General features: G+C 36.1%; 1 protein-coding gene across 1 annotated transcript in view; it reads right to left on the bottom strand.

The window, feature by feature from the left end:
• GABBR2 (gamma-aminobutyric acid type B receptor subunit 2) overlaps nucleotides 1–26,930 on the bottom strand; it is a 457,024-nt gene that overhangs the window by 135,734 nt on the left and 294,360 nt on the right. Inside the window, exons 9-12 of the mRNA XM_058039616.1 lie at nucleotides 25,981–26,061; nucleotides 22,778–22,928; nucleotides 22,158–22,290; nucleotides 9,454–9,561 (exon numbers count right to left, since the gene is read on the bottom strand). Coding sequence (XP_057895599.1) covers nucleotides 9,454–9,561; nucleotides 22,158–22,290; nucleotides 22,778–22,928; nucleotides 25,981–26,061 — 473 coding nt within the window. The remainder of the gene's footprint in view (nucleotides 1–9,453; nucleotides 9,562–22,157; nucleotides 22,291–22,777; nucleotides 22,929–25,980; nucleotides 26,062–26,930) is intronic.

Here is a 26,930-nt window from a genome sequence, read left to right as displayed (position 1 = left end):
TGCTTTTGCATTTATTAATAGGTTTTGATATAAATATATATTTTTTTTCTTTCCCATTTAAAATGTAGGATCTTTTTTGCTTAAGGAGGAAATTCTGGTTTCTCTTGCGTAGATCAACCCTGTCTAGTCTAGCTGACAGAGTAGTCCTTGCCTTCTGGCACTAGCTGGATAAACACTTAATGCTATTAATTTAACTTTTTTTTTTCAGTTGTCTCTTCCCCAGACTCCTGGGATGGAATCTGTAACGAGAAACTCTCTTTAAAGGACCCCTCTGTGAAGCTTCCTAGACCTTATTCAATTAAATGAATATCGCTGACATCAATTACAAAAGTTCTCAGAAATCTGAAACCAAATAATCTTCTCCCTGATAGATACAGAAATCCTGCTGATCAGAGTCCCCGCTCTGAACTGGAGGGGAAAGAAAATAAAATAGAGTTTGCAGGGAAAAAAATTGTAAAGTCTGTGAGCTTGCAAAAGGGACCTTAAAACCACTCATGAACTTGCCTTCAGGATACTCTCTCCACTGCAAAAACAAACCTTTCATTTCTCTCAGCGCAGTTCAGGGACACCTTGGGCTTGCTCCCCTACATTAAGTGGGTTGGCACAAGTGGGATGGTGCCAGGAGGCTGGGGATGCAAAGTCAGTGGTGGATGGGTGAACTTTACCCCACGTGGGCTGAGGGAGATTCTATCTTAGAGTTATTAAAGCCATTAATATTGTAGAGAACTATACTGTAATGCATTCTTAATTTCTATAGTGTAATGGAATGAGAAAAAAGGACTATTGAAAACACATTATGCATTGTTCCCAGTAACTCCACAATGCTTTTTTCAACAGCTATTATGAGTACTTCCTATAATAGATTGTATGATTAGTATTGGCAATGCCTCAAGCTGCAATTACATTCGTTTTAATGAGTGATTGCTAACTTTTTAAAAAACGTGTTGCAGTATTAAGGATTTTGACCAGTAAGTCAATGGGAGTAAAAAGCTAAGTTTTATTCTCTTAGAGGTATTTTGACTGATTTGATAGAAGACTTGTATATCTACTTATAAATTAAAAAAAAAAAAAAAAAAAACAAACCCAAAAAACCAAAACTGAAAACTCAATATTTCTGTTTCCAGAATGGATTTGCTGCAACAGCTGTAGTCTAAGAACTTGGTGACTACCTTTCAGCATAGTGGAGTATGTGGTACTCCTGACAATAATGGACATCGGATATGATCAAAAAGCTTGGCTTTGAGAATTAAATAGCTACAGTCACTAGCCTGCTAAAGCACATATTGCTAAAATGTCTCTTCTTTGGTGACTCCTGTTTAGGATAATTGCATCATTGGGCAGAGTCACTCTCCCATTAATGCTATTGCAAATGTGGATGTGTTGACTCTATGCCCCGTTGCCAGGAGAAGAAATCGATTGGAAGATACCTTTGCTCTTTTTCAACTCATATAAAAAAAAAAAAAAAAAAAGTAGGAATATCCTAGTGGAGATGCTCCCTAGGGGAAGCAGAAAATAGAAACTTTTCAGAGGTTAGAGACAGAGAGAGATTAAGTGATGGGTTAAAAAAAGTGATAAAAATCCTCGTTTTTGAAAGCCTGAGCCTCAGTTATGACTACAATGCACTAGAGAGTTGGAGAGGTGATTGTTTCACTAACATTGGTAATCCAACCATAACGAGCACACGATTTGTTTTTCAATATAAATCTACATTGAAATGACTATTTTTCACAAAACTATTTTGAAAGGACAAAAATAAGAAACATGTTAGCCTGAAAATGGTGCTAAGAAATCCAGCTTGACAGCATTAGAATTAACCATTCTTGCTGGTGTTCAGGAGAACTCTTAGAAAAAACACGAACATTGTGTTAACTTCTGCTCACAACCATAAGTAAAGCAAGATGTGCTGCCTTGAGAAACCTGCATATCCCACCAACACAGCAGGTCAAATTCACCTTTGAGAGAAATGCACTTGTTGAGCTCAAGAACACGTGGAATAAATGTAAAGGACTTTCTATGAGAGGTGTGAATTCCCATTTTTGGAGTTGAAAGGAACCCAAACCTTCAGGAAAAAAAAAAGTGCATGAAAGATTTGAATGTTCAGGAAGAAATATTCTGATTTTGTTTGATATTACAATAAAGTACCTAGACTTTAATATTTTCCTTAATGAAAAATTCTTTGGAAAAGCATACTTCATCATTACCAAATAGTTGGGAACATCAATGCACTTGATTACATTTACAATCCAATTTCAAGCTATTCAGGAATAAATTGCCTCATACTGTATAGCAACATGTTCTTTATTTCTCTGTCATCCAATAGTCTCATAATACATAGAAATTATGGTTGTAGCAGCATTTATGAGCACTTACATTTCACATAGAGTTTTCATTGGTTTTGTCACTACTGAGGTTTACCCTTATCAAGCTGTACCATGCAGAAATTTCCATACATAAATTACTTCAAAAGCAGATTTTTCTTCTAGATGTACAGTTCATTAGCTCAGCTTCTTTCTGTGACATGAGCTTGAGATTTAGCTTAACATTCCATATTTATATGAATGTAAATTTTAGAAATATGATTCCTGTTGTTCCTTGATTGGCATTTTGGCTGATCAGCTCTTATGAAAACCACGATGCTTATTTTACATCTAAGTTTGGATTCGAAGATTACACTGACTATTTTTAAAGCTTTGGACTTAAAATTTATAGTTGTAGCTATTTGGGGGAAAAAAATCAAAATAATTTAGTTTCCACTTATATCACTTTAGGAAATACTGTATCTGTTTATTAATAAACCATAAGCCATACTGAATAATTTACACTGCCCTGTAAGTATCAGAGATTACTTGGTCCAGTGGTAAATATTCATAATAAAAAAAAATCCTAAACATAAGCAAATTTCAAACTGTCTTCTTTCTTACTCTCAAAGACTGAACAATAACACTGAACATTTCTTTAGGTATCCATATGCTGGTTCATTTTCAGCAGATGGTCCCTAATAGATTGTTGTACTGTTGGTATGGTTACCCAAAGCAAATTTTTGGATCTTGACACATCTCCTCTCCAGACTTATGATCTCTCATATATATTTAGTAGAATACAAGTGTATCCTAGGGGAAATCCATCATATAACTTCTTGTTATGCACACAAAAATCTCTAGCACAATTTAAAAAAAAAATCCTGGAAAAAATATAAACATTTACAGTCTGAAAACTGACCTGGAAAAATATTTTATAACAGAATTTTCAGAAAGAACGGATTTGATAACACAAACTACATTTATGCTAATTCAGAACTACATCTACATAGGATTTAAGTGAATAAATGAGATGTGGCCTATGAGGTTCTGACCTAAACCCTATGTCAACATAATCTGGAGAATTTTGCTTCATCTATTTTTAAAAGATTAAGATAATGGGCAACTTTTTTTAAACCTCTTCAGAACTTCAGTGAGGAAAAACATAGATTGTAATAAATTCTGAATTCCGTAAATGGCTTGAAGAACTTATGGGAAAGTTTACAGCCAGAGATGACATTCATTCTGTAAACTTCCTCACAGAGGTTTCCAAGTGAGGGATGGGGATAGCAATCAACAGACACAAGCTGAGAAGAGAAGGCAGCAGCACATAAACCCATAACTGTGTAGCCTCCAGCTGCTTTCTCCCCTCGATTTCCCCCTTCCCCAGGGATGCTGTGCAATCACAGGAGCTGGCAGCATCCCTGCAGCTGGCACCGTGCAGGGTAGGAGCACACAGCCACTGCTGCCCACCCCGACCTGGGAGATGAGGACCCTGATCCCCAGAAAGAGCCTGGATCATTTCTTACCGCTCCCACTTTTCTATACACCTATTTTTGAACCATTAAATTTACAAGATATTCAGGTGGGGTGGCCAGATTTGTTAAGAAAAACAGAGTGTGAAGGCAACAAGATAAAATGTCTGAGAATTCCTGCACTGCTTCACTCAGGTAATAGATTTGCTTCTCAGAAACAAAGAAACAGAAGAATAATTTCTGAAAAAAATATGTTCAGAGAGACTTCTACAGCATAACAAATAATTCTGGAAAGTCGTTATTTTTCTTCATTTGGCACTTAACTGTCTTATATATCAGACCACCTTTCTCAAAACTCCTACTGCCTTTTTCATTATGCATATTTTCTGGTTTAAAGAAAAGAATGAAAAGATGGTAACATAAAACTCTCTCTTTTACCGCACAGTCCTATTGCATGCCCAGAGCAGACTCACTACGTTTGCTCCATGACAGTGGCATTCTGTAGGAAGCCAAGGCTTCACTGGTGTCCTAATAATCCACATAGGGGAAGGAATGTACATTGTAGAGATCTTAGCAAGCTGTAGTTTTTCAATTATTGACTTTTCAGCCACAACATTAAACTTTTAGTGTTTTCATGAGCCCATTCTTCATAAAGAAAATGGAAAGAGGATTCAATTATAGAGAGAGCTGCATGCATCAGCAAGAGGGGCCTTTACATCTTTGCACACCTCATCAGCTTGAGCTAAAGGAGTCACTAGAAGCTATCAGGATATGTACAACTGCATAACAGGAAGACAAGGCACATATTTTGCCAGTAGGTTTTACAGATACACATTAATAGAAAGAAGAACAGTAAAATTAAAAAATCCCGTGTTCAGATTTTATGCTCTGCCCACACTTCTTGTGAAATCATTTTGGTCAGTCCTAATTTCAAGTTTTTTCTTGTCTCTTTCTCCATTCTCATTCCTGCTTTGCTTTCCTAGACTACATCCCTACTTTTCAGGTGTCCCATTCTGCCTCTAAATTTCAATCTTAATCTAATTTTAAACCAGACCTAGTTCTTCAATTACAGTTTGCCATTTAAATACCATACTCAGGCTCTGCATTCCATCATGCTCAGCTTCCTTGATCACTTTTTACAGACCTTCCTGCCTTTGCTGGCTTTGAAATTTAGTTTCCAAAGGAATTTGAATCCAAATTCAGTCTCCCTCTTCAATATCTTTCCCAGTATATAATCCCAAGATTTTCCTATTTTTTTTCATCTGGACAGGCTTCTGTCTTGAAGTAATTGGCAGGAAATCTGATTTCTCCTCTTCAGTCTCTTTCCTACTCCCAGTCTCTTGGCCCTGAAGTTCCCTTGCACTGCCAGCCTCCCTTCCCCATCCTACTGTCAAAAACATAATCTGTGCAATCTCCTTCCCATCTTTGTAAGGCATGAAGACCTCAGCTCTCTTCAGTACTCTTACAAGGACCTAGCAGGCCAAATGGATGACAATAAATTTGCCAGATGGCAGCCTGACAGGCATAGCTGAGTCAGGTTAGACTGATAAGTCATTTTTGTCTGTTGTAATTATTTGTAGCTTTCTTTCCCTTTGATATTACCAACACAGAGAAAAGCTTATGTGAAGGAGTAGAATAATGTTGGTAAAACTATAGCAGCACAAGCCTAAAGAAAAGAGGCTGCTCTACACCCCTTTTCTCATTATATTCTGTATTTATCTTGTAACAACTTTGTCAACATAAAGACATATGCCACCAGAAATCTACAGCAGTAGTAATAGCTGAGTACAATGATAATATTTTCAGTGAAAATTGAAGATAAAACATTCCTTCTCTGATGCCACAATTGAAGAATTAAGTCCAAACAGGCAAAGCCAGAGTGTACGCTGTTATGGGTAAGACAAGCTTATCGTGGCAGCATCAACTGAGATGTATTGTACTTTCAAATATAACAAATGCAACAAGGCAACACTGTGACCTTGATCATCTTCATGCTTTAGTGCAGCCATCTACAAATGGCTAAATGTTTGCCTTTGTAGGAGCAGAATTTATAACATTTATGGAGGCTTTAAATATTACTACATTGAATTTCTGACTATTCTGGGTTTTATTTGGCATTCAGCAGTTGTGCAGGAGCAGTCACTGTGCAGGAGTGCTTCAACATCCCCAAAAACCCAAGGCAGTGCAGATCCTACCAAAACAGACAGCTTCTCATCGTTCTAAATTTTCCTCCTCTAAATGGTTCAGCCAGCTAAAGCTTCCCCAGGACACCACAGGCTCTCCTGCCACTGATATTCTCCTCTCTCTCCTCTTATCCACTGCCAGCCCTCCTGCTGCCAAGGAAAACAATAAACCAGTCCCCACCTCTCTCAGAGCAGAAGACATTCTGCAGCCCAAAACAACAGAAAGGAGATGCATGAAAACCAGAGCTGCACCTCAATTATAACTGTTACAGTTATTTTTAACACTAATTCTATTTCACTTTCCATTATCTCCGCTAACCTCTTCAAAACTCAAAAATAATTTATTTCCCCCTACTGATTTTGTCATTTCCATTCGACAAAAATTGATCCCCTTGCACCCCTCTGTTTCCAGCTAAAACGAATGCATTTTTAATTTGCTTCCTTTGAGCCCTAGCAAGATCAAAGATGGTGACAGAGCTCTGGGAATTTTGCAAAATTTAACCTTAGTGGTTTGATAAAAGAATGAGTATATTCTGAATTTTATTGTTTATTAATTTCCAGTAACAGAAGAGTGGATATATAAAAGGGTGAAAATAAAATAGACTTTTGAAAGCTTTATAAACAGCAGTTAATGAGACCCTTCAACTAATTCAAGACAGTCTAACTCATTAAGTTTCACTTTCCACTGCAGTAATATGGAGTGTATTATTATTATTTTCATTTAAATTTCTATATATTCCTCACACTGAGATATCCACTAATCCCTTCAAAAAGCCACATTGTACACCAAAGTATACAATAAATGTACAGAAGCTTGCCCTATCTAATGAAGATAAACAGATTTACTCATCATATTCTCTCCTTTACTTAATACCCACTTTCTAGAAATGAATTAACCAGTGTTTTCAACAGCCACACAGGTATTCTTTCACTCTCTGAAGAAATATTACTGTTGGCAAATATTATCCTGAAGAAAATATTGAGGATGACAGGCAAAGGTTCTATGCCTAAAGATCATACAGATTTTACTGTCATACTTTTTACAGGTAGTAACTGAAGTGATCACAAATGAATAAGACCCACACTACTTAAACAATTTTGGAACTTTGTACTTCTCTGAATGCAATGCCAGTCTGCTCTGTCATGCCACAACTAATTTAGAAACATTAATGTGCTTCTTTCGTGTGGCACTACCTTTGTGTATTTGTCAGTTTAGATATGGTTTGCAAAAATTTCTACTTTCTGTGCATCCATAGAAAGAAAATACTTTGGCTGTAAACTACATCTGCAGAAAATGGAAATGTCATTCTTGCAAGACATAAGTAAAGAATGCCATGTTTTTCAGTCGACTCCTAAAAACACTTTTATCTATCCTGGCAAATCAGAGACAGAAAATATATGACTAGTAAACACTTATCTGGATAGCTGATTTGTTTTACATAAAGAAAACTGTCGCACTTCATGATTCATACTTAGGATTTGGAGTGAGATATCTAAATAAAGAATTCTTTAAAGTTTACAGAACAACATGTGTTATTGACTTAATTCCAGAATACTGAGGAAGGTAGCCTTACAGCCTTGATGTTTCCAGTATCACTCAGAGCAAAGCAGCTCATTGCTCATCATCCAGATGTCTGAAAGTTTATCTCCCTTATACTGGTCAGTATCTTTTTAACTGATCTTAAATGATTTTAACATCCAGCTATGCACAATCAATTGCAATTTGCAGTTGGTGATGAGCCCCTTGAAGAACAGAGGCAATAAAGAATTTGAGGATTATGTTTAATTAACAGACAGTGAAATTTATTATTGAGTAGCAACTTGCAGATCTAAAATGCAATGTTTACAAAAAAAAGAAAGCAAAAGCTCAGTGACAGTCCATTGCAGTACCTGCTCACTCCTATCTGAAATAGTATGTGTTGGAGGAATTATAAAATTCTGAGGATAATAAAGGTCATGAAGTAAATGCTTTTATTTTTTAGACTGTAGCGTCTTGTGTAACTTCACTGACTTAAAAAGACTTGTACCAATAGGTAAAAAATATTCGCAATGTAAAATTTCATTTCTCAGGAAGGTAAAATCCTGGCTTATCTTTGTTAAAAAAACTTTAATATAGGAAGTGTGAGATCCTAGAAAAAAAGGAAGAAAAAAAATGTGTAAAAGAGTCCGGTAGTATAAACTCATATGTTAGAGTGAGCTCTTTGCACACATGCAAAAAGGGAGGTTTCCATTTCAGTCCACCCAGAGCATCCTGGTTTTGGTATAGAAATTTTTTATAATTTTAGTTAGTTTTAAGATATTTTGTATTTATTCATCTTTTTTTTTTTTTTTAAAGAATGATAATGAAGTGGAGCAAAACCTGACATGGCCAAATATGAGGGGCAAGCACTAATTGGATGTGTTGTGGTGCCAGAGTAATAGATCCAGTTCCAGACACAGCATGTAATTCCTTAATAACCTCAGACATAAATCTTCTTAGAAACTAAGTTAACTCTCTCCCTGTCTAACTAAAGTCCATTCCTTCTAAGGGAATGATGTATCCTATTGTGACAGACTCCCTACAAATTGCAATTGTGGAAAAATAACATGGCGCGAACAAAATAAAAATTAACAACAGAGACCTTTTACGACCACACATAACAAAAAAAAAAAAAAAAAAAGAGTAATCTGAAAAGTTTTTGGAATATTCTTCTACTTAATTTGGTTATATATAACTCTTTATTGGTTATTAGAATAAAACTGTTCAGGAGCACATAGGAACTGCATTTGGCACTTCTGCTCATTCTATAAAAATATTAATTTTGTTTTTCTGTTTCATGAACATTTCTCTTAATGTCTTTACCAGCAAAATGTTTTCTACTCAGTGTTTTTCCAATTTATTAATAAAATATTCTGATAAAAAGTACTTCATGTATGAAAAGAAGCTTAATGGGAAAAATATCATGAAGAGCTGCACTACTCCTAAACTGAGCCTAATGTTTTACAGAAGATGTGCTGTACCAAAAATGACAGAGACAACTATTGTGGTTCAATTCTGACCAATCTTAGAGTAAACTTATGCAATTTGAACATTAATTAGAAATGGGAAACTATAAGCAGCACTTTCTCTTGCTTTCTCCTACCAATCCATGAGAAATCCTCAGGTAATGCCCATGTCTTAGACAGATATAATCAGAAAACATTAATAAGCAAATCTACCAGAAGGAGACATCTGGATGCTGAGGCAACATACTAAGAGGGAGCAGAGATCCAAATTCACATTTACATTTTACAGCCAACTCCACTGTAGACTTTTTATTATAAAGACTGGAGGGTTGATGCTTGACTCCAACTCTGAGAGACTAAAAAAGAAACCAAAAAGCCTTAATATCAAATTATTCAGGATCTTTGGATGTGACACATGAACAGTCAGCACTGCTATGGCCATCCAGGAAAGGCATGAAAACAATTAGAAAATTGTATTAGCAGGGCAACAAAAAAAGAATCTATTTCTCTCACCTTTTTCTTCATTTTTACATTTTTGAATATTGCATGGACTCTCCACGTTTTTGCAAACATTGCTCCAAATGCAGTTGTGTATCCCACTGTAAGAATCCATGTTCGGACCTAAAAACGTATATACATTAAAAAAAAAGAAAAAGTTACTTAGATAACTTAGAAAAGGTACTTAGATAACTTTAGACAACATTTTTATCAAGACCCTGAGGAAAAAATCTGAAGAACTTGAAAAAACTTGATATTTAGTAATTTCTCATTCATTGCTTACTTGCTTTTTTACTCATCCATCCATTCCCTCCATAAATGAAAAAAATCTAGATGCTGAATTAACTATCTCTTTCATATATAAACCCATAAATCTCTTAAAATATTCTGCTTTTTTACTTTTATTGTGTTCTTTGGAGATAGAGGAAAAAATCAGTGGAGAAACTCAAGAGACAGACTATAAAAAGCACCCAGGGAGCTAATATTAATAGCAACATTTTGAACAGAACTGATCAGAGAAATAGAGATGTAATTCAGACCAAATAAGAAAAGATTGTACTATATGAGATACGCATCACTCAATGAAAAACCCAAGCATTCTGGAAAGATAAGAACAACAGATTTTAAATTATCCTATGAGAGAAAATGGCAAAACAGGAACATAGTTTTGATTGGCAAGCCTCAGGAACAATGCCCAAGTCAATGACAATACCTGCAAATGTGGCCTAAGAAAAAGGAGGCGGTGAGCTTGCACAGAGCAATGGTGTAAGGTTTTGGGCCGTTTGTTCCTTTTTCTTTTAAATAGGAAACTTCAAATTGACCAAGAACTACAGAACACAGATTAAAAAAGTTTTTTTATGCAATTCCTCCCCTGCCCATAGCAACTTGTACATAGGCCCTCACTTTTGGACTTGCTTTGAGCCAGGACAGTGATATTCAGAGTTGCAGAAAGCTCTGCACTGCCCTCTCTAATTCCTAGGAAGTTTCTGTTTCCAGGTTTGGCTGTTTGAAAGCTTTTTTTTTCCTGAACAGGTTATTTTCTTCCCAAAGATGGATCAGAGACTGCAAAGCATAGCAGGTAGAAGACCATGAAAGAGGCACAGCACGGAGCTGGAAGCCAATAGTTGAATCTGAGAGCCTGAGAAATCACAAGGAGGAGGAACAATCTCATGCTCCTTTAAGAGACTCCACACACAACCCATAAAAAGGGAGTACCAACCCATAAAACTGCACAAAATTGAACAAAGAAGTAAAAAACCAAAGTACTCTACCTTGCAGATGAAAAAAACCAGGGGAGAGACAATGGCTAAACACAGGGAAAGGAAAGCTACAAAGAAAGCTACAGAAAAAGGGAAAGCCAACCTTCTTTTGGCCATGTTGACTATGCATGCTTGGCCAGCAGGGATGTTTTGTGATAAAAAAACCAATCTGATTTAGAGAAACTAGGATGTTCTAAGAAAGCATTTGGGAAATATTATTTAGAGAACCTAAAGGCAATGTTTTTCATTAGAAACCAGCCTAGTTTCACATCTAACTTCTGGAGAGTTTGGGATTTCTAATTTGTAGTTTCAGGATATGCATATTGATGAGAAACTAGACATTCTAGTAAGATTCAAAGCTTGACATCTAAGATAATCCTGATGAATAGCCTAAATGTTTCACATTTAAAAACATGCTATTTTTTGCCTTTTCAAACTTCTCCAGAATTTAAGTTTTTGTATTCAAAATGTGATCTTTCTACATAAAATTTTCTGCCGAAAACAAATTCTGACTTTTAATAGTGTTTAGAGACTAGGTATGAAGGCAGGGAAAAGAAAAAAAAATATACTCATTCAAAAACTATTGATAAAGCAATAGAATTACTGCAGTTAATAAATAAATAAGACATCCATGGTCCATAATAATGAATTAGTAAGAGAAAAGTGGTTCTTCACTATGAGAGTTGTGAGGCACTAGAACGGGTTGCCCAAAGTTGTGGATGCTCTGTCTCTGGAAGTGTTTAAGGCCAGGTTAGATTTGGCTTTGAACAGCCTGGTCTCATGGGTGGCATCCTTGCCCACGGCCATGGAATTGGAACTGGATGATATTTAATGTACCTTCTGACCCAAGCAATTCTAGGGTTCTATAAAAAGTACACACAGCACCATGAGTCTTAACATTAGAAAACCTTGTGATTGTGCGTAGAAGACTGTTTGGATATTTATATGTATATATTAATGACTTAGTGGCATCTAATGTTGTGGTTTATCTGTTGCATTGTTGATAATGACCTTGAATGTAGAGTTGACTTATTCCTGGGTAATCTTGCTATTCATAAAACAATTGTGATTAAATTCAACAGGAGTTTTGCCACTTTGTGACATTCTTGATATTGAAAATGAAATCCCTAAACAAACAACTACAACAAAAAAAAAAAAAAAAAAAAAAAGAAAAAAAATATAGATATTTAGGCCAGCAAAGCATTATTTTAAACTTCATTATTTTTCAAGTCTTTGCTGATTAGCCACTACCCTGCATCATACTTCAGTAAAACCAGTTAGATCAACTCTGATGGATTTAAAAAATACATTTCATATCATTGTGTTCATACTAGCCAGTTACATTTTTTTTTGACTTTACATCAATAACCATACTTAGCATTCAATCCTTTTGCTGCTATTAATAAGTATTCAGCTCTTTTGTGTAGAGCTTAGTGGTATATTTGGCAAACAGATACATGGTATTTTCATGTCTCTAATAAGACCCTGTTTTGTTCTCACTGAAACAGTAATTGTCTCTTGGGAATACTAATAAATTCAATTATGCTCATAATATGTTTCTAACTCAATATTCAGAAAAATGTTATTTCTAGCATGTTTGATTAAAAAAACTTTATGTATCCCTGATTAGGATTGTGCATATTAGAATAACATTACTGTCTGTATGGGAAACCTGTTAGTTTAAATATACCAGGATTTTGTCAAAATGAGATCATTGTTGCTAAGAAGGAGATGGTAAGTTTCAGATGAAAATTAATTTTTAATTTTGAAGAAAATGACCTCAAATTTGTCTGCTATAATTCATTAATGCAGCTGGCAAAATGAAAAATTTAGGAAACAGCAGAAGTCTTTGAAATTCTTATATCTGCTAATTTATATTCTTAAATGTGTTATACCTCCATATCCTACTCATTGGAAAGAAAGTGATAAAAATATCAGTAATTGAAGAGCATGACCATGATGTTGTACAATTTATCAGCAGTTCTCCCATGCTGGAAGTTTCTAACGTTGTGTTTGCCCAGAAGCTGAAGAAAACCACGCTTCCCTCAGAACCCACCAAACAATCAGGAAAATCTCTCTTCAGGAGACAAGAACCTGCATCCAAATGTCTGCTCCTAAATAGACACAAAACCTGAAAAAATTCTTTCTTTTTTCTTAAATGGTTAGTTCATTACATAATTCTTGATGCCTTCAATTATTTCAGGGTATACATTCAATTACCCACTTATATGTCTTGGTTCCCTTTTTTATGAATAAGATGAGTTGATTATTTGAATATGTCCTAAAAATATTTTGTTTTCTAAAATTCAAATACAACATGCAAGTGTCAAATGAAATCCTATCATTTGGTATACAACAGTTAAGTATTCCAATACAGATAGTAAAATAGAGTTTTCTATGTCTGTTCTCTTTTTAGGTGATACACTATTTTGGTTTAGGGTCTATTTTTAAAAACATGATTCAGGAACTTTTTCTTTTTATAAATTACCTGATAGAAGCTCTTACAGGTGCATTAACTGTGATAACTAAAAAATCCCTAGAAAATATTTATCTGGTGGATTGCACAGCTGATAAACAGTAAACAGTGAAAGTATCTCCACAAAGAAAGAGATCTTGACTTGCAGACTGTGATTAAAAAAAAAAAAGTCTACTTTCATCAAATATTAAACTTTAAACAAATATTGTAATTTTCAGCTTAAGAGTCCCTGCATCTATGAAGAAGATGTTACTTACGTCTCATAGGAGCATTACTTTTTACTTTCCTTTGGCAGTAAAATCTCTCTGTTTTTAACTTATCCATAAGGTGCTAAACCTTTTACTCTTTCAAGGACGACAATTCTTCTGCCAGATAATAAGCACAGATAGGTTAACAATCTTATGTAATATTACTTTGAATTCAATCCTATTTCCTCTCAACCTTGAGCTTTTGCTGGGTAGTCTATATTTGCTGTTATTTGATATCTTCACGCAAATCTATCTGAGTCTTTCCTATCATCTCATTATGGGAATGGTGAAGTGGTTACTAATTATGACTCTGTGTAACAGACATAAAAGTTACCTGACATACCACTCATTATTAACAAAAGAAGCCATCTTATTGTGAACAATGAGTTAGTTAGGGGAAATTAGCAAGTGGTGAAAGTACCAGAAACACTCTGAATAAAGAAGTAAAAGCCTCTGTTTATGCATTCTAAGAATGAAGCTTAGAAATAAACCCAACATTTTAGGTGTTGCTAACTTTCAGGTAAACAATATTATTGTAATTAATTTTAAATATTTTGTTTAAATATAATTACAATTCTATATAAAATCATAAGGTTATCTTGGAAAAATAACTGAATTCATGAAAAGTTAAAACTTGAATTTTTCAAGAAGTTCCATTATTTTCCTTTATTTGACCACCAGTGCCTATGCATTCAGACGACCACACAGTGACAATCCAGCAAGGAATGCCTGGGAAGGTCGTACAAGTGGATCAAGCAAGTGATGCATTTTGCTGTTTTGTTAAAATGAAAGAAAAAAATATAACCACCTGAACTGAATACACCACGCACTCTGGTTTTTCACGTTGCAGCTTTGTTAATGCTAATTTAATCCAGTTGGCCACTCTCAAGTGAAAAAAGAAGATGGGATTAAAGACTCAGAGTGATGAATAAAAACCCCCAAGTTTCAGCACAAAAAATCTTCATGTGTTAAAAGCTTCAAACTTCTCATCACTTCTCTAGGTGACTTTTTTGTTTTAAATTTTGGTTTTTGTTTTTGTTTGAACAATGGCATAGTGAAACTGCTTGGTTAAGAACTCCCTCCGTTAGTAAAACATTTAAACTATTCTTCTGCAGAGGAATCACTCAGGTTTAAGATTCTTGCAAACATACTTTTCCCCACCTCAAGATGTTAATTTTTTTAAAATAAAAATTGCAAATATTTCTTTTGTAGGACTTGACACTCTTCTCTCCAGCTTTGTTTATGAGACTTGAACTGATTCACTTAAGGTATATCAATAATGAAGCAGTTCTACACACACCCTGGAAGCAGCTGCAGTGCCCACAGGGTTAGGATGCAGCTGAACATCACTGCTGAGCAGTTTGGTGGTATCTCAGTACTAGATTTAGGTATTAAACAAATGTGAAAATAAACCATGCTGTGCATTTAGACCTGGAGAGCACAATTGTCTTTTAAGTGGACAATTGCATTGATTTCTGTGGAGTATGCAGGAGTTGGAAATTAAGCACCTTCTATTTTTCTTGGAAAACTGGGGACATAATGGATAATTATGATGAATAAAATTGTGTCATCTCAACAAGTTTTCACTGGGTTATGGCTCTGCTTTTATTAATGATGGCAAAATTGATTGTGTGAACACAAGCAGACCCCAAAGAATGAGTTCATCCCTTTGAATTATACTTTTCTCGTTTATATCAGACATTTTTGACAATTTTTTATGACTTTTAGCTCTTTTTTTTAGAATTTGTGTGGCACTAGCACAGATTCCTGTAAAAATAAGTGGCAATAATGTTAGAGAATTGAATCCTGCTGTTTTCACATAAATTAAATACAGAGGTTCATTGCATGCTGTGAGATCTCCTGTAGTGATTTCTTAATATCCTTTAGATCATTTTTCAGAGTTAATCTATGGGTAGTGTAAAAGATGTTATCATTTCTCCTGTTTCTATAAGGAGGCTTTAAAAAATGTCTGCTGTTTCTACTGAAGAAGAGGAAAACATTCTAAAAATATTACCTTAATAAATCTCTGGCAAGGTTGAGGTGTATTTGCTTCAGTATATGACATAACTTTTTCTAGGATCTATTCAGCCTTATAACTTTTGTCTGTACTCTTTTTTCTTTACCCTCAAGAAAATGTCATTTACTAAAATAGAAGCTGATCAGGCTCATGTTAAACTCAGTAAGAGAACTGCTGTTGAATTAAATAGGAGTGAGATCAGTCTCAGACTGAACGACAGTGAGAACAATTATGGAAGTGATTATACAGAAAAGGAAGATTAAAATTAACAGCTAAACAATTAAGTAGGAAATAAACTGAAGAATACACACAAAATTAAAAAGGCCAGATTAAAAACACAAACAAAGGCTCTGGTTTCCAGAGACAAAGAAATAGATTAGAGGTCTAAATCTTTTGCAGTTCAATAGAAGTTGAGTGTCTGTCTGTTGGATTTTCTTTTAAATTCCTGGCCAAAACTAAACCATTTGAGGAAAAGGATTAGGCAAATATAAAGTTTAAAGACAGGAAACATCCTCTCCCAGAAAAAAATAATAATCCTACAGCAAACCAAGACAAAACCTGGAATTTTGGGGAATGCCTGAAGAGCGTAAAGGGCATGAATAAGACCATATCATCAGCTACTATCCAAATATCAAGGCCACATGCTATTTGGTAGTACAGGGTCTAGTCCAAGAGCCTCTTGCCCAGAGAGAAAACCACAGCTTTATTGGTGGTGCTGTCTACATGTTTTCCTTTCAGTCTGTTGCCTCAGAATTGATTAAACAGAGGAAATGCAAAGCGACAAGCGAAGACAAAGCAGAAATAAATAAAAAGACAGAAGGCTCATACATCTTCTCCCTCTCTCTGCTTTAATACTAGAGACAAGTCCCTCTTTTTAGACCTGCACTCAGCCAGCTTTTGGAGTTTTAGTAAATTGCCCACCATCTCCCTCGCCCTGCAGACTGCTTCCATCCCTAGGAACCCAATCCACAACAGCTCACAAGGGTCTTTTCCTTCCTGTTCCTCATGACAGACTATAAGTCTCTGTTTGATGTGTTTTTCAGGATGTCTCTCCACTCTTATATAACATGGCAATGCCCATCCTACAGAGGTTCAGGGTTTCCCTAGAAAGGATGAAATGCATGGAGTTCCACCTTGCCTAGCTGTTCTCTCAGCATGGCAGATATAAGAATATTAAATAAGAAACAGTAAAAAAAGAAAAAAACCTGCCTTTCACAGTGTTGCAAGGCACAGAGCCAAAACTGTTCATGACCCATAATTAAGAATAGTACTGGTTGAAAATGCAAAGTGCATCTGAATATCTGGATACATTTAAAAGTCACCTTTTAAAATGCACCTTTGAGAAGATATAAGGTTTATAACATCTACAGTTACCATAAATGCACATGTCCTCAAGATATTTTTCTGAGAAAAACACAAATTCTGGGTGGTCACACACACACTTAGTAGTGAGCTGGACTTTGTCATTGGTCTGTACTCTCTCCTTCTCTCTCTCCATCCCACCCACTGCTTGTTTTTTTCTTTCCGTGCAAAGAGTGTTTCCAAATGTCCACACCATGGCTGAGGGCAACCAACTGAAATCTAAGACCCTGAGCACACCCTGCAGTATGCAAAAACCTTCATGTTTTTTTTTTTCTTTACCCAAGCCAAAACACTGACCAGGCTCAGTGAGATCACCTGAAATCACAGAACCTCTGTCTAGCTTTGGCAATTCATATAAACGATGCTAACAAGTGAGATGAACAAGACAGAGCATGCTTTATTTTAGTGCCTATGCAAATTACAAGACTTAAATCCTCTTATATTTTATGTGAGACCCTTGCAGAATACTTTGGATTGTAAAGGATATTGAAAGGCAATTTCTATCTGCAGAATAGGTATTTCCTATCAAACATGAACCCTACATTTAATTATTCAATACAGATCATTTGCCCCTTCCCAAGCCCTGCAATGATCCAATGCAGCACACTCCCCAGGAGAAAGTCCTGCTGCACATCAGACTACCAAGACTGAGGAGAAGAGCTGTTTACTCTACTACTACCTAATGAAGGAGGCCTTTTTTCTCACTATGGGTGAGAACAACGTAGAGTACTTTAAACATCTTCAGCCCCAACTTAACAATTAGATTTACTTATTTGAGGAAGATGCATAACAGAGAAGACAGTGGTTGTCCTCAGGACCTAGTAGTTTTTTATTCAGTAGCAGTACCAACTTGGAAAGACATTACTCATCTTAAATGTAAATCATGAAATTCTCAGTGGAGTGTATTACAGAAGTCTAAACGTTATGATCTTATCTAATATTCTCGCTACTTTAAGTATCTCTATTTAGTATGTCACTTTAAACTCTATTCATAGGATATGTCACTAGCATTGCTAATTTTGAGTCTCTCTCTTCCATATAATGACTGCTTTCAAATATGCTTCCACTTGCTTGCATTTTTCCAGTTGGCATCACATCTCATTTCACATCCTTACTTCTAACTTTTTTTTTTTTTTTTTTTTTTGCTATGATACCATAGTGGTTCTGAGATTAAAAACAAAGACAAATCACTCTCCTTCTCTCTCTATCTCTCTCAAATACTTTGTACTTTGGCATACATATGGACGTAATAAAATATTGTATTTCTTTTTCTGTGCAACCAATAAAGTTGCTATTAAGTAAGACACTGTCTAATGGTTCAGTAAAACACTGACCACTTTCTCAGAACTCGCTTCTCTGGATCATTCTAATTTCATGTAATTTGAGTTATAAAGTATGATACCTAATCTTTAATTCTGAAATGGAACTAAATTATGTTACATTTTCTATTATGAGTTTTTACTGTGAAAACACAGAATTATTATGTATTTAATTTTACTTGATTACCTTTCCATAGAAAATAGGCATACCAAGATAAAAATGAGAGTGTTTAGGAACCAATTATCCACTCTATCACTTTGTCACAGGGTCTACATTTTATAATTTTAAAGACTAATATAATACCCTTATTCAGCAAATTATTTTACTATATGTTTAAAGTGCTTACTGACTCTCAACTACATGTAACACTTGTTTCTATGTTTCAGCATAATAACTTATAGACCACCTCATCCTACACCCAGTGCCTTACAGAGTGGAAAGTGGTAGTGCAATTTAGCAAATAAATCCTCTGAACCTTTCAGGTTTTACTGGTGTAATTTTGGGTCATGTGTCAGTGTCCTTGGAATATTACAGCATTAGGCTTATGCCACATATAGGCATCAATTGTTGAAAAGTAAAAAAAGAGCTGATGGAGCAAAGCATTTCACCCTCCAAACAGCACTACAAATAACATGCTCTAGAGGAAACAAATCCAACAGAGTTGAATGTAATGCCTACAACCTGGAAACCATGTTTCCTGAATTTGTGAGGACAGAATGATAGAATGGCCTGGATCGTAAAATACCTTAAAGATCACCTATTTGCAATCCCCTTGCTGTGGTAGGAACACCTTTGTAAACACAGAAGTTTTAAGAACCTTCTATAAGTTTGCCAAAAATTGTCACAATATTAAACAGAGACCATATGTAACATATCCAATTAAGACACTGGCTACTGTGTATATACTGCTACTCTGGTGAGACCTCATCACTTCTGAAACACAGACGACAATGAGGGTGATTACTTGGTTGAGACAGGGGATAACACTAACAACAGCTTCATAGCTTTGCATGTGTTTATAAAACTTGAATGAAAACTTTTACTTCCCTTCCAATATCTCCTTTCATTGACATATGGTTCTTCTCTGTGTCTGAGATACAGTTGTTACACCCTTATGATTTGCCTCAATGGCTTTTTATGATTGTTCTCAATTGTAACTGCTTTTTTTTAGAGATTTAGCCACAGTCTGAAATAAAATGGGAATTTTAAACTAATCTCTCATGGCTAGAATGAGTAAAAAAATCATGCATTTCAAGGGAGATGGATGATGAAGAGAGATTTGTCCTGGCCTGATCCTATAAGCACTTGTGAGTATAAGCAGACCTTATGAAACCACTAAGCATATTGCCCACTCAGGAATAGGGATGTTCATGGAGCCAAATGTATACTCTGTGGCCAGCACTTGGTGGATGTTTTGAGGAGAGGAGTAGAGAGAGACAAGAGTTATTCAACAGGTTAGTGTGTTTGCCTCCTGCCTCCCATAATTATGAATTTCCCAGCACTAATTCAGAGTTTTCTAGATGCAATAAATGTGCATTGCCACAGTGAATGGTAGCCATGTAGAGATGATATCTAAGACGAGCATAAGCTATCCCAATTACAAGAATATAATTGGATGAAAAAACTAAAACCAATTGTTTTAATGAGTAGGATGTTGAAAAAAACCTTCCTACTGGGTGGCTACTGAAGGATTCGTTGCATCTATGACTGTAGTATTAATTGCTGACAGAGCTGGGGTTCATAGGATACATCAGTAGCCATGCACAGGAAAACACAATCAGAAATGCTTCTGTACTGGACTAAAAACCTGGAAAGCCAAGACTGAGAAGAAATCTTAGACTCTGATCTGTTTATATAGCATTTAACTATGTACAAAAAAATCATTTAATCTCTGCTTAAGGCATGAGGTGATATTTCTTAATCAAAGTTTTCCTTTAGGACACAGCATTCTCCCCCACCCCTTTCTTTTACTGGTCATCTAAGTCAAGTAAGTGTTTTACTCAAGGGAAAATCTACCCCTCTATGGCAGACATAGAGACCTAATATAATGCTAGAGATACAAATTGGAATACAAGGAAGAGATACATAGGATTTGACAAAATAAGCAGCCCACAGTTAAATTTTGTTGCATTTAGAAAATGAGACCAGCGATTACATTTTGAGAGGCAGATTAGAGAAAAATCAGAAGAAATGTTCTAGCTCAGAGGCACAGGATTTTGGACATTGGTTCATTTTTCAGAGTTAAAGCTGAGCTGTTTCACATGTAAAACAGGACTCAAATTTAGTCTTATTTAGTCTTATATAGCTACATGTGGTTGGAAATCTGTTTCCTAGAACAGCTAGATGCTGATAAGTACCTCTGGTTCCCACTTTCCTTCTGTTCAGCAGTGCATGGCTGCTTCCAGAGAAGGGTTGTAGCCCAGTCATACAATGGTCTTCAGCCTGGCATGGAACTCAGGAGCTCTGGGTACAAGCCCCTCAGGATTGAGCAGACATCAAGACTAAAAAATTGCACCCCATGCCACTAGATCGTTCTGCAATGGAGGATGAGAAAAGAATGGGGATTGTAAACAACAATGAATTCCTAATGACACTTCTGCTCCATCAGCAGCTATTTCATGAAAAAGGACATAATTCCTGGATAAAAAATGGATTATGTCATCTTCCACTTTCTATTGGCCCCATTGTATTCACAAAATTGTAAGTAGTTTGTGAGAGGTGAACAGGATCATCCTTTTTTAATCTTTAAAGCATCTCTTTCTACTATCTGTACTGAGAATGAGAACGCTAGTTGTAGGAAGACTGGATATTTTTTCCTTCTCCTTTCCTAAAGTTTTCCTAAAGTCTCCTTTGCTAAAGCTCCTAAAGTTTAAGTGTTTGAAATACACTTGTGTCCAGGCCCAGCTAAGGAAGGTAAGACTGTCCTTGTACATTCACCCATAGTATGTCTTCTAGTCCATCTTGGCATGTATTATGGAATCTCCAGTGCTTTGAAATGGTCTAACTTAAAAGATCACACGGTGTTTCACTTCTATAAGGATTCTAATCAGTATGGACGGCTTCAGGTGACATATTGGGATGTATTTGCATCAACTAGCTTTAGGTACCCAACTTTCATGTTTTGAATTTTCCTCTTGAAGTAAAATTCCTCTCTTGCTAGCCATGACGTCAGAAATTCAGACTCTTAAAAACAACAGGTGCTGTGAATTGCAGCTTTCTAGAGATGTGAAGAAGAATCAAAATGATAGTGAAGGTAACTCCTGAGTAAGTGTGATAATTTTAGGCAACAGGTCAAGCAGTCTTAGAATTTTTTGAGAAGATATTGGATAAATTTAAATGCTGTTTTGTACTGCTTCTGGAAGGAGTATCCCATCCCTTTCTTTGAAAAGACATCTGTAAGTCAGAATAACTGCATATTACATCAAACAATTATGACAAGTTTCTAGGTGGACATATTTGATTTGGTTTTAGAGTTGCTTGTTTTGATTTAGTTAGAATGTATTCTATATGGATCTAGGCTTGCAAGAATTTATAGTACAGCATGAAAATAGCAGTAGAAATCTTTGGAGAATCAGCCAAAGAGACTGACTAAAGAGATCTAGAGAAGCAGCAGCCATGTAGTTTAAAATAATATGGAATGTATAAAGAAGTAGCTTTACAGGTATTACAAGTTGTCCTGCCACAAACCCAAAAATCTTCTTTAGTAAATCATCTTTCTAGATATGATTTCAAAACAAGAATATACATCTACCCTTTCAGTCTGAGGTTAAATCCCAATGCATTTGAAATTTTTTATAAAAAACCAATAACAATAAGGACAACAGCAATAAGAACAACAACAACCACCACCACCACCATAATGAAGCTTTGTACATGTCTTAGAATTTGGTCACAGATAATATCCCAGGAAAGAGCTACAAGAATCAGTGATTTAATGGAGTGACACATCCAACTACTGAACTTTTCCATTTGTATTTTCTGTTTCCTGTAAGACTGAATTCAACAAGAATTGAACTAGAATATATGGAATTACTTACTGTGCAAAGAGTCTCAAATGTCTTTTCGGAGACGAAGGATCCATCAAGACCAAAAAGAAAAATAGATGCATAAGAAAGCATCCCTCCAAGGATAATAAGGTTGTTCATGTAGGGACTGGACATCTTTATTAGTCTATGGACAAAAGGTGATAGTGCATTAAAGAGGAAAATGTTACTGCTAGGCTACTACAGCAATAAAGAAGAGCTTTTTGTAACCAGGCAAAGAGACAACTCTTCTAGAATTCCATGAAATCTAAAGGCATGCACAGTATTTGCTGTTTTATATAATTTAGCATTGTTTCAGGTTTTTGAATGCTTAGTAAAAAGACCTCCTCTTTTACTGATGGATTAATTAGCTAAGGTTAATGTTATTAGCAGTCAGTCAAACATTAAATAGTAAATTACACTTTTCAAAAAGTATAAAAGAATTTAAATACAGTCTGTTTCAATGTGAGTATATTACCCAGTGATTTTAATTAAATAGTTCTAAAATACCACCTTTCCACAGTTTCACATTTTCCTTACATGTATATGTAGATAGATATATTTACATGACTGGTTCTACAAACACAGCATTAAATACGAAGGAATTTTTGATAGAAGTAACATGAATGTCTTACTTCTGATTTCTGTTTTTGATGTTAAAGAACAAGAAAGCACTGGCCATGATCATTCCCAGGATGGTGAGGGCAGAGAGGATGCTGTAGAGAGGCAGGGAGATTTTGCGCAGCTCCTCTTGTATAATTGTTTTGTCCTTCGGAGGCTCGACTCCTAGAATTGCATGAAGAAAAAAAAGGCTAAAGTTCAACCAGGTGTAGAATTCCTGCAAGAAACTTTTCCTCACCTAAGTACTATACCTTGAATTAGCACACTTAGCAACCGTGAACCACATCAGTAGCTGATGAAGTCATTGACTTTGACAGACATATGTTAGTCACATTGATTGACATGAAGATTTGCATTTCTGGGGCAGGCAGATATCCTCTTTGGAAGAAGAGACACAACCATACTCCAATGCAGAACCCCATACATGCTAACTAGCCTCATTTTAAAGTAAATAAACACTAAAATGCATACTTTGAGTGTAAATTTTAACAGGAGGTTATGCTTTTCTGAAGCAATTGACAGAGCAATGAGTAGAAAACAGAAAGTTTCATTTCTGTGCCCACTGTTGTTGCCAGAGCAAATTCTAACAGCCTGTCTGGAGATAAGCCTTAGTGTAGTGTCACTTGGAGAGGGATTGATGGCCTTGGGGCTAAAATGTGGTCCTGGGCTGTGGGCATGGTGGGGGAAGCTCTGGGAGGAGGGAAGGGAGAGTTGTTGGTGCCCTCAGGATTCTATAGAAGGGAGCAATATGGAAAAATGGATAGCAAAAGTTTTATAGGGACGGATCCACTTTGCAGATGTGGATTTTAATGTCTGAACTTAAAAACTATGTTTAAATCTCTGTACTTCATTGACAGTCAGCTCCAACTAATTAAAGGCTTCTTGGTTTAATGAGGAGAATCACTTTCCGACAACTGCAATAAAGCTCTGCATCTCTGACTTCCCACACTCCATTTCACCTGCTTACTAATTTTTTCCTTGGTGCAGGAGATTGGCAAAAGGCCTTTTGCATCGCTGTCTTCCTTCAGAAACAGATTTGTGTGCTCTACAGTTCCTGAGCCTGTTCTTTTGCATCAGATCTCCGAAGGGGCTGCAAGGGCCACAGGGCTGAGCAGCTCCTCTCACAGCACGGCTGCAGAAGTGGAACTGCGAGTACCTGACTAGCAGCTGCCATGGCTAAACTTTACATTCACTCTTCTGCCTTGCACTAAAAGAATATTTGAGGATTTACACAATAAAATAGCTTTATCTTTAAGCGTTAAGTTGAAAGGATTCAGGCCATGGAAACTGGCTATCCTTTGGCCTTTATGCCCAACTTTTCAGAAAAAAAATTCCTTTAGATGCTCACAAAATAAGTGACAGTGAAGGGTCCATTTGTTGATTTAATATCGGAGAAAAGTACCTGAGATTTTCCTCTTTCCTTCCACAAATTTTATGAATTTCCATGTATTTACAGTCCATGGAAATTCATAAAATTAGACAATTAGCAAGCCAAAAAAACAATAAAATACATACCTGATTTAAGAACTGACACTAAAAAATAAAGCTTCACCCTACTGCTTCTACACTCTACAGAGTACATTGATGGTTTGTATTTATTAAATATAAACACACAGTGAGTCAACAAAATTTATTTACTTGTTTGTGCACTAGCCATTCAATCCTGTTGGTGTGGAATTTTGTCCAATGGTTTAAACAGGAACATTTTTACGACTCTCTGTTTTAAATACTTAAAGCTACTAGGCTTCCACTGACTGGAAGTCAGTGTCTTCCACATTGAATATCCAGCTGTCTCAATGAACAGCTAAGATGAGTCAAAGGAAAAGATTCACTGTGAGTCACATAATACATCTGAAGAATACCATAAGACAGGTTATGGGTGGAAAGACCACCTTCAGAAGTGGTCAGAAAAAGACTTAGCAGTCTTGTCCTGAAAAAAGACTGTACAGAGACTTTTTCCCATCATGTACTGTCTGTGAAGGCAAAAAGTTATGAACAAATTCTCTCTCCTGTAACTTGATTCATACTACATATATTCTCTGGAAATTAATAGACTGAATCAATATTAAACCACATCATTAGTTCCTCCTTGCGGCAAAAATAATCTGCTGCTTCCAGACTTTGGCAGGGGGGACAAATTCTGCACTCTTCATTTCCAAAGCCTCATTCCCCAGAGATGTGAGAGAAGTTTGTGTATCTGTGCTCTTTTGAGTCCAGCAAGGGAGATCAAAAGGAAGGGTGGACAGCTCCAGCAGATGGACAAGTAGCCATGAATTATATCACTGCAGTGAAACTCCACCCGTGCTCATGCAAACCTTGGGTGTTGGGGCATTGGAGAAAGGTGTAGTAGAGTACAATAGTACAACAGCTTGATGATCATCCACCTCACCAATCCCAGGGGAAAACCACACAGAACTCACAAACCCAACTTCACTTCCTCTCACTTAACTGTACCATAGCAGAGCTCAAGATTAAATCTTAAAATTTAGCTTTGAAAAGAATGTATATGCCTATATTCATCAGGAGACACCCTTAAAACTCATTTCAGCTCACACCTGGCTGCCATGACCATGGGTTCTTAAAACCATGGGTATGCTTGCACTCCATCTGTTTGAGGGCCAGGAAAGTCCCCATGTTATATTGGAGCAGCATGGGATTAAAAATGGCAGGGAGATACAGCAAGAAATGCTATATGCCTGCTGTGGAGCTTCAGAGTGCTGCTGGTCTGAAAACCCTCTCTGGCCCTGTTTCCCATGGGCCATGTTAAAGCCAGTCTTGGTAATTTGAAAACCTATTTTCTAGCTACCTAACAGGCACCTCCCAAAGAAAAACAACTACCTCCTCCTCACATCTGTAAACACAGAACATGAGAGCAGCCCTCAGGTGAGATAAGCTGTGGGAGTGGGAAATGGGGATGAAATAGAACATCATTTATTGGTGAAGAACCTGCTTCTTGAAATATCAAAGATCATTTGTGCACACATACAAATTTGATTTTGCCCTATCATTGAGATTAAAACCAAGTATACAATATCAAAACATTGCAATTTTCTGTTCAGAATTCTATTTTTTAAGTATTTTTTTCTCTTTTACTTTCTACAGTGTCACAAATTTGATATTAAAAATTCTAAAACAGTTTTTTAAGTGCACACAGTCTTACAAGCTACATACAGCTATCTGTATCACTCCTGTACCTCTTTCCAGTTTTGTTTCCTACCTTGGAACCTGATGCTGTTGTTGATTATTACCAATGTGTCATCCACAGCATTGTATTCTCCCACCTTTACTTCTTTTTGTTCTGCAGAGAAACAAACAAGAGTGATTGTTTACGGTAGTTCACATGTTCTCAACTATTTAACTGATTTTTTCTTTTTTGACAGTGTGCCAAAAGGAAAAGAAATATGAAAGAATAAGGCATGAATAATTAAATCAGAATGCCAGACAGCTAACATCATTAAAGTAAACATTTCTGGTACTTGAAAGATATGTAAAGCATTTTTAAGAACTCATTTACATAATCAGGAAATTTCTATTGGACACAGTCATCTCCAGCTTAAAGATCATAGTGTTTCTTACTGGCTCACACTATGCAGGACATTTTTACTGGGAGAACACACACAGCTAAGTCACACATTCCCCTCCCATTTAAACAACTAGGACATCTTTCTCTGTGAAGTATTTCCCAGGAGAGTCATGGTGGCAGGCTCCAGCCAGTATGGAGCAGGCTGGCCAGTTAGCAGATATGCTGGGAATCAAATCTCTTACTCTGAGTGAGAATTAGCAACTCATTAGTGCCCTGACTGCAAAACACACTCTTATATAATTAAAGCCAACATGCACTTGAGTTAAAATTTTACAGTTAGCCTCATCTGGTATTTTGGGACTGCCATCACATCCATGGCCTTCTTGTACCTGACAGAACAGAGTATGCAGATAGAGGAATTTGTTTGTTTGCTGCCTTGGCCACTCTACCTGGATCTCTGGCATGCATTTATCCCACACTTTTGATAACATCTAGCATCAATTATTTTCTGTTATTTTTGTTGAGCTTTTGGTATGGTTTTCAAGTGCAATGAAATTACTGAATTATCATTTTTACACTAAAACTTTTACATTTTGATGAGACTTACAAACCCCAGGCTAAAGATTTAACCACTTGCTAAAGAT

This window comes from Melospiza georgiana, chromosome 1 (assembly GCF_028018845.1).
Source record: "Melospiza georgiana isolate bMelGeo1 chromosome 1, bMelGeo1.pri, whole genome shotgun sequence".
Classification (NCBI taxonomy): domain Eukaryota; kingdom Metazoa; phylum Chordata; class Aves; order Passeriformes; family Passerellidae; genus Melospiza; species Melospiza georgiana.
The sequence above is the reverse complement of the archived record's forward strand: the minus strand, read 5'-3'. Positions and strand labels throughout refer to the sequence as shown.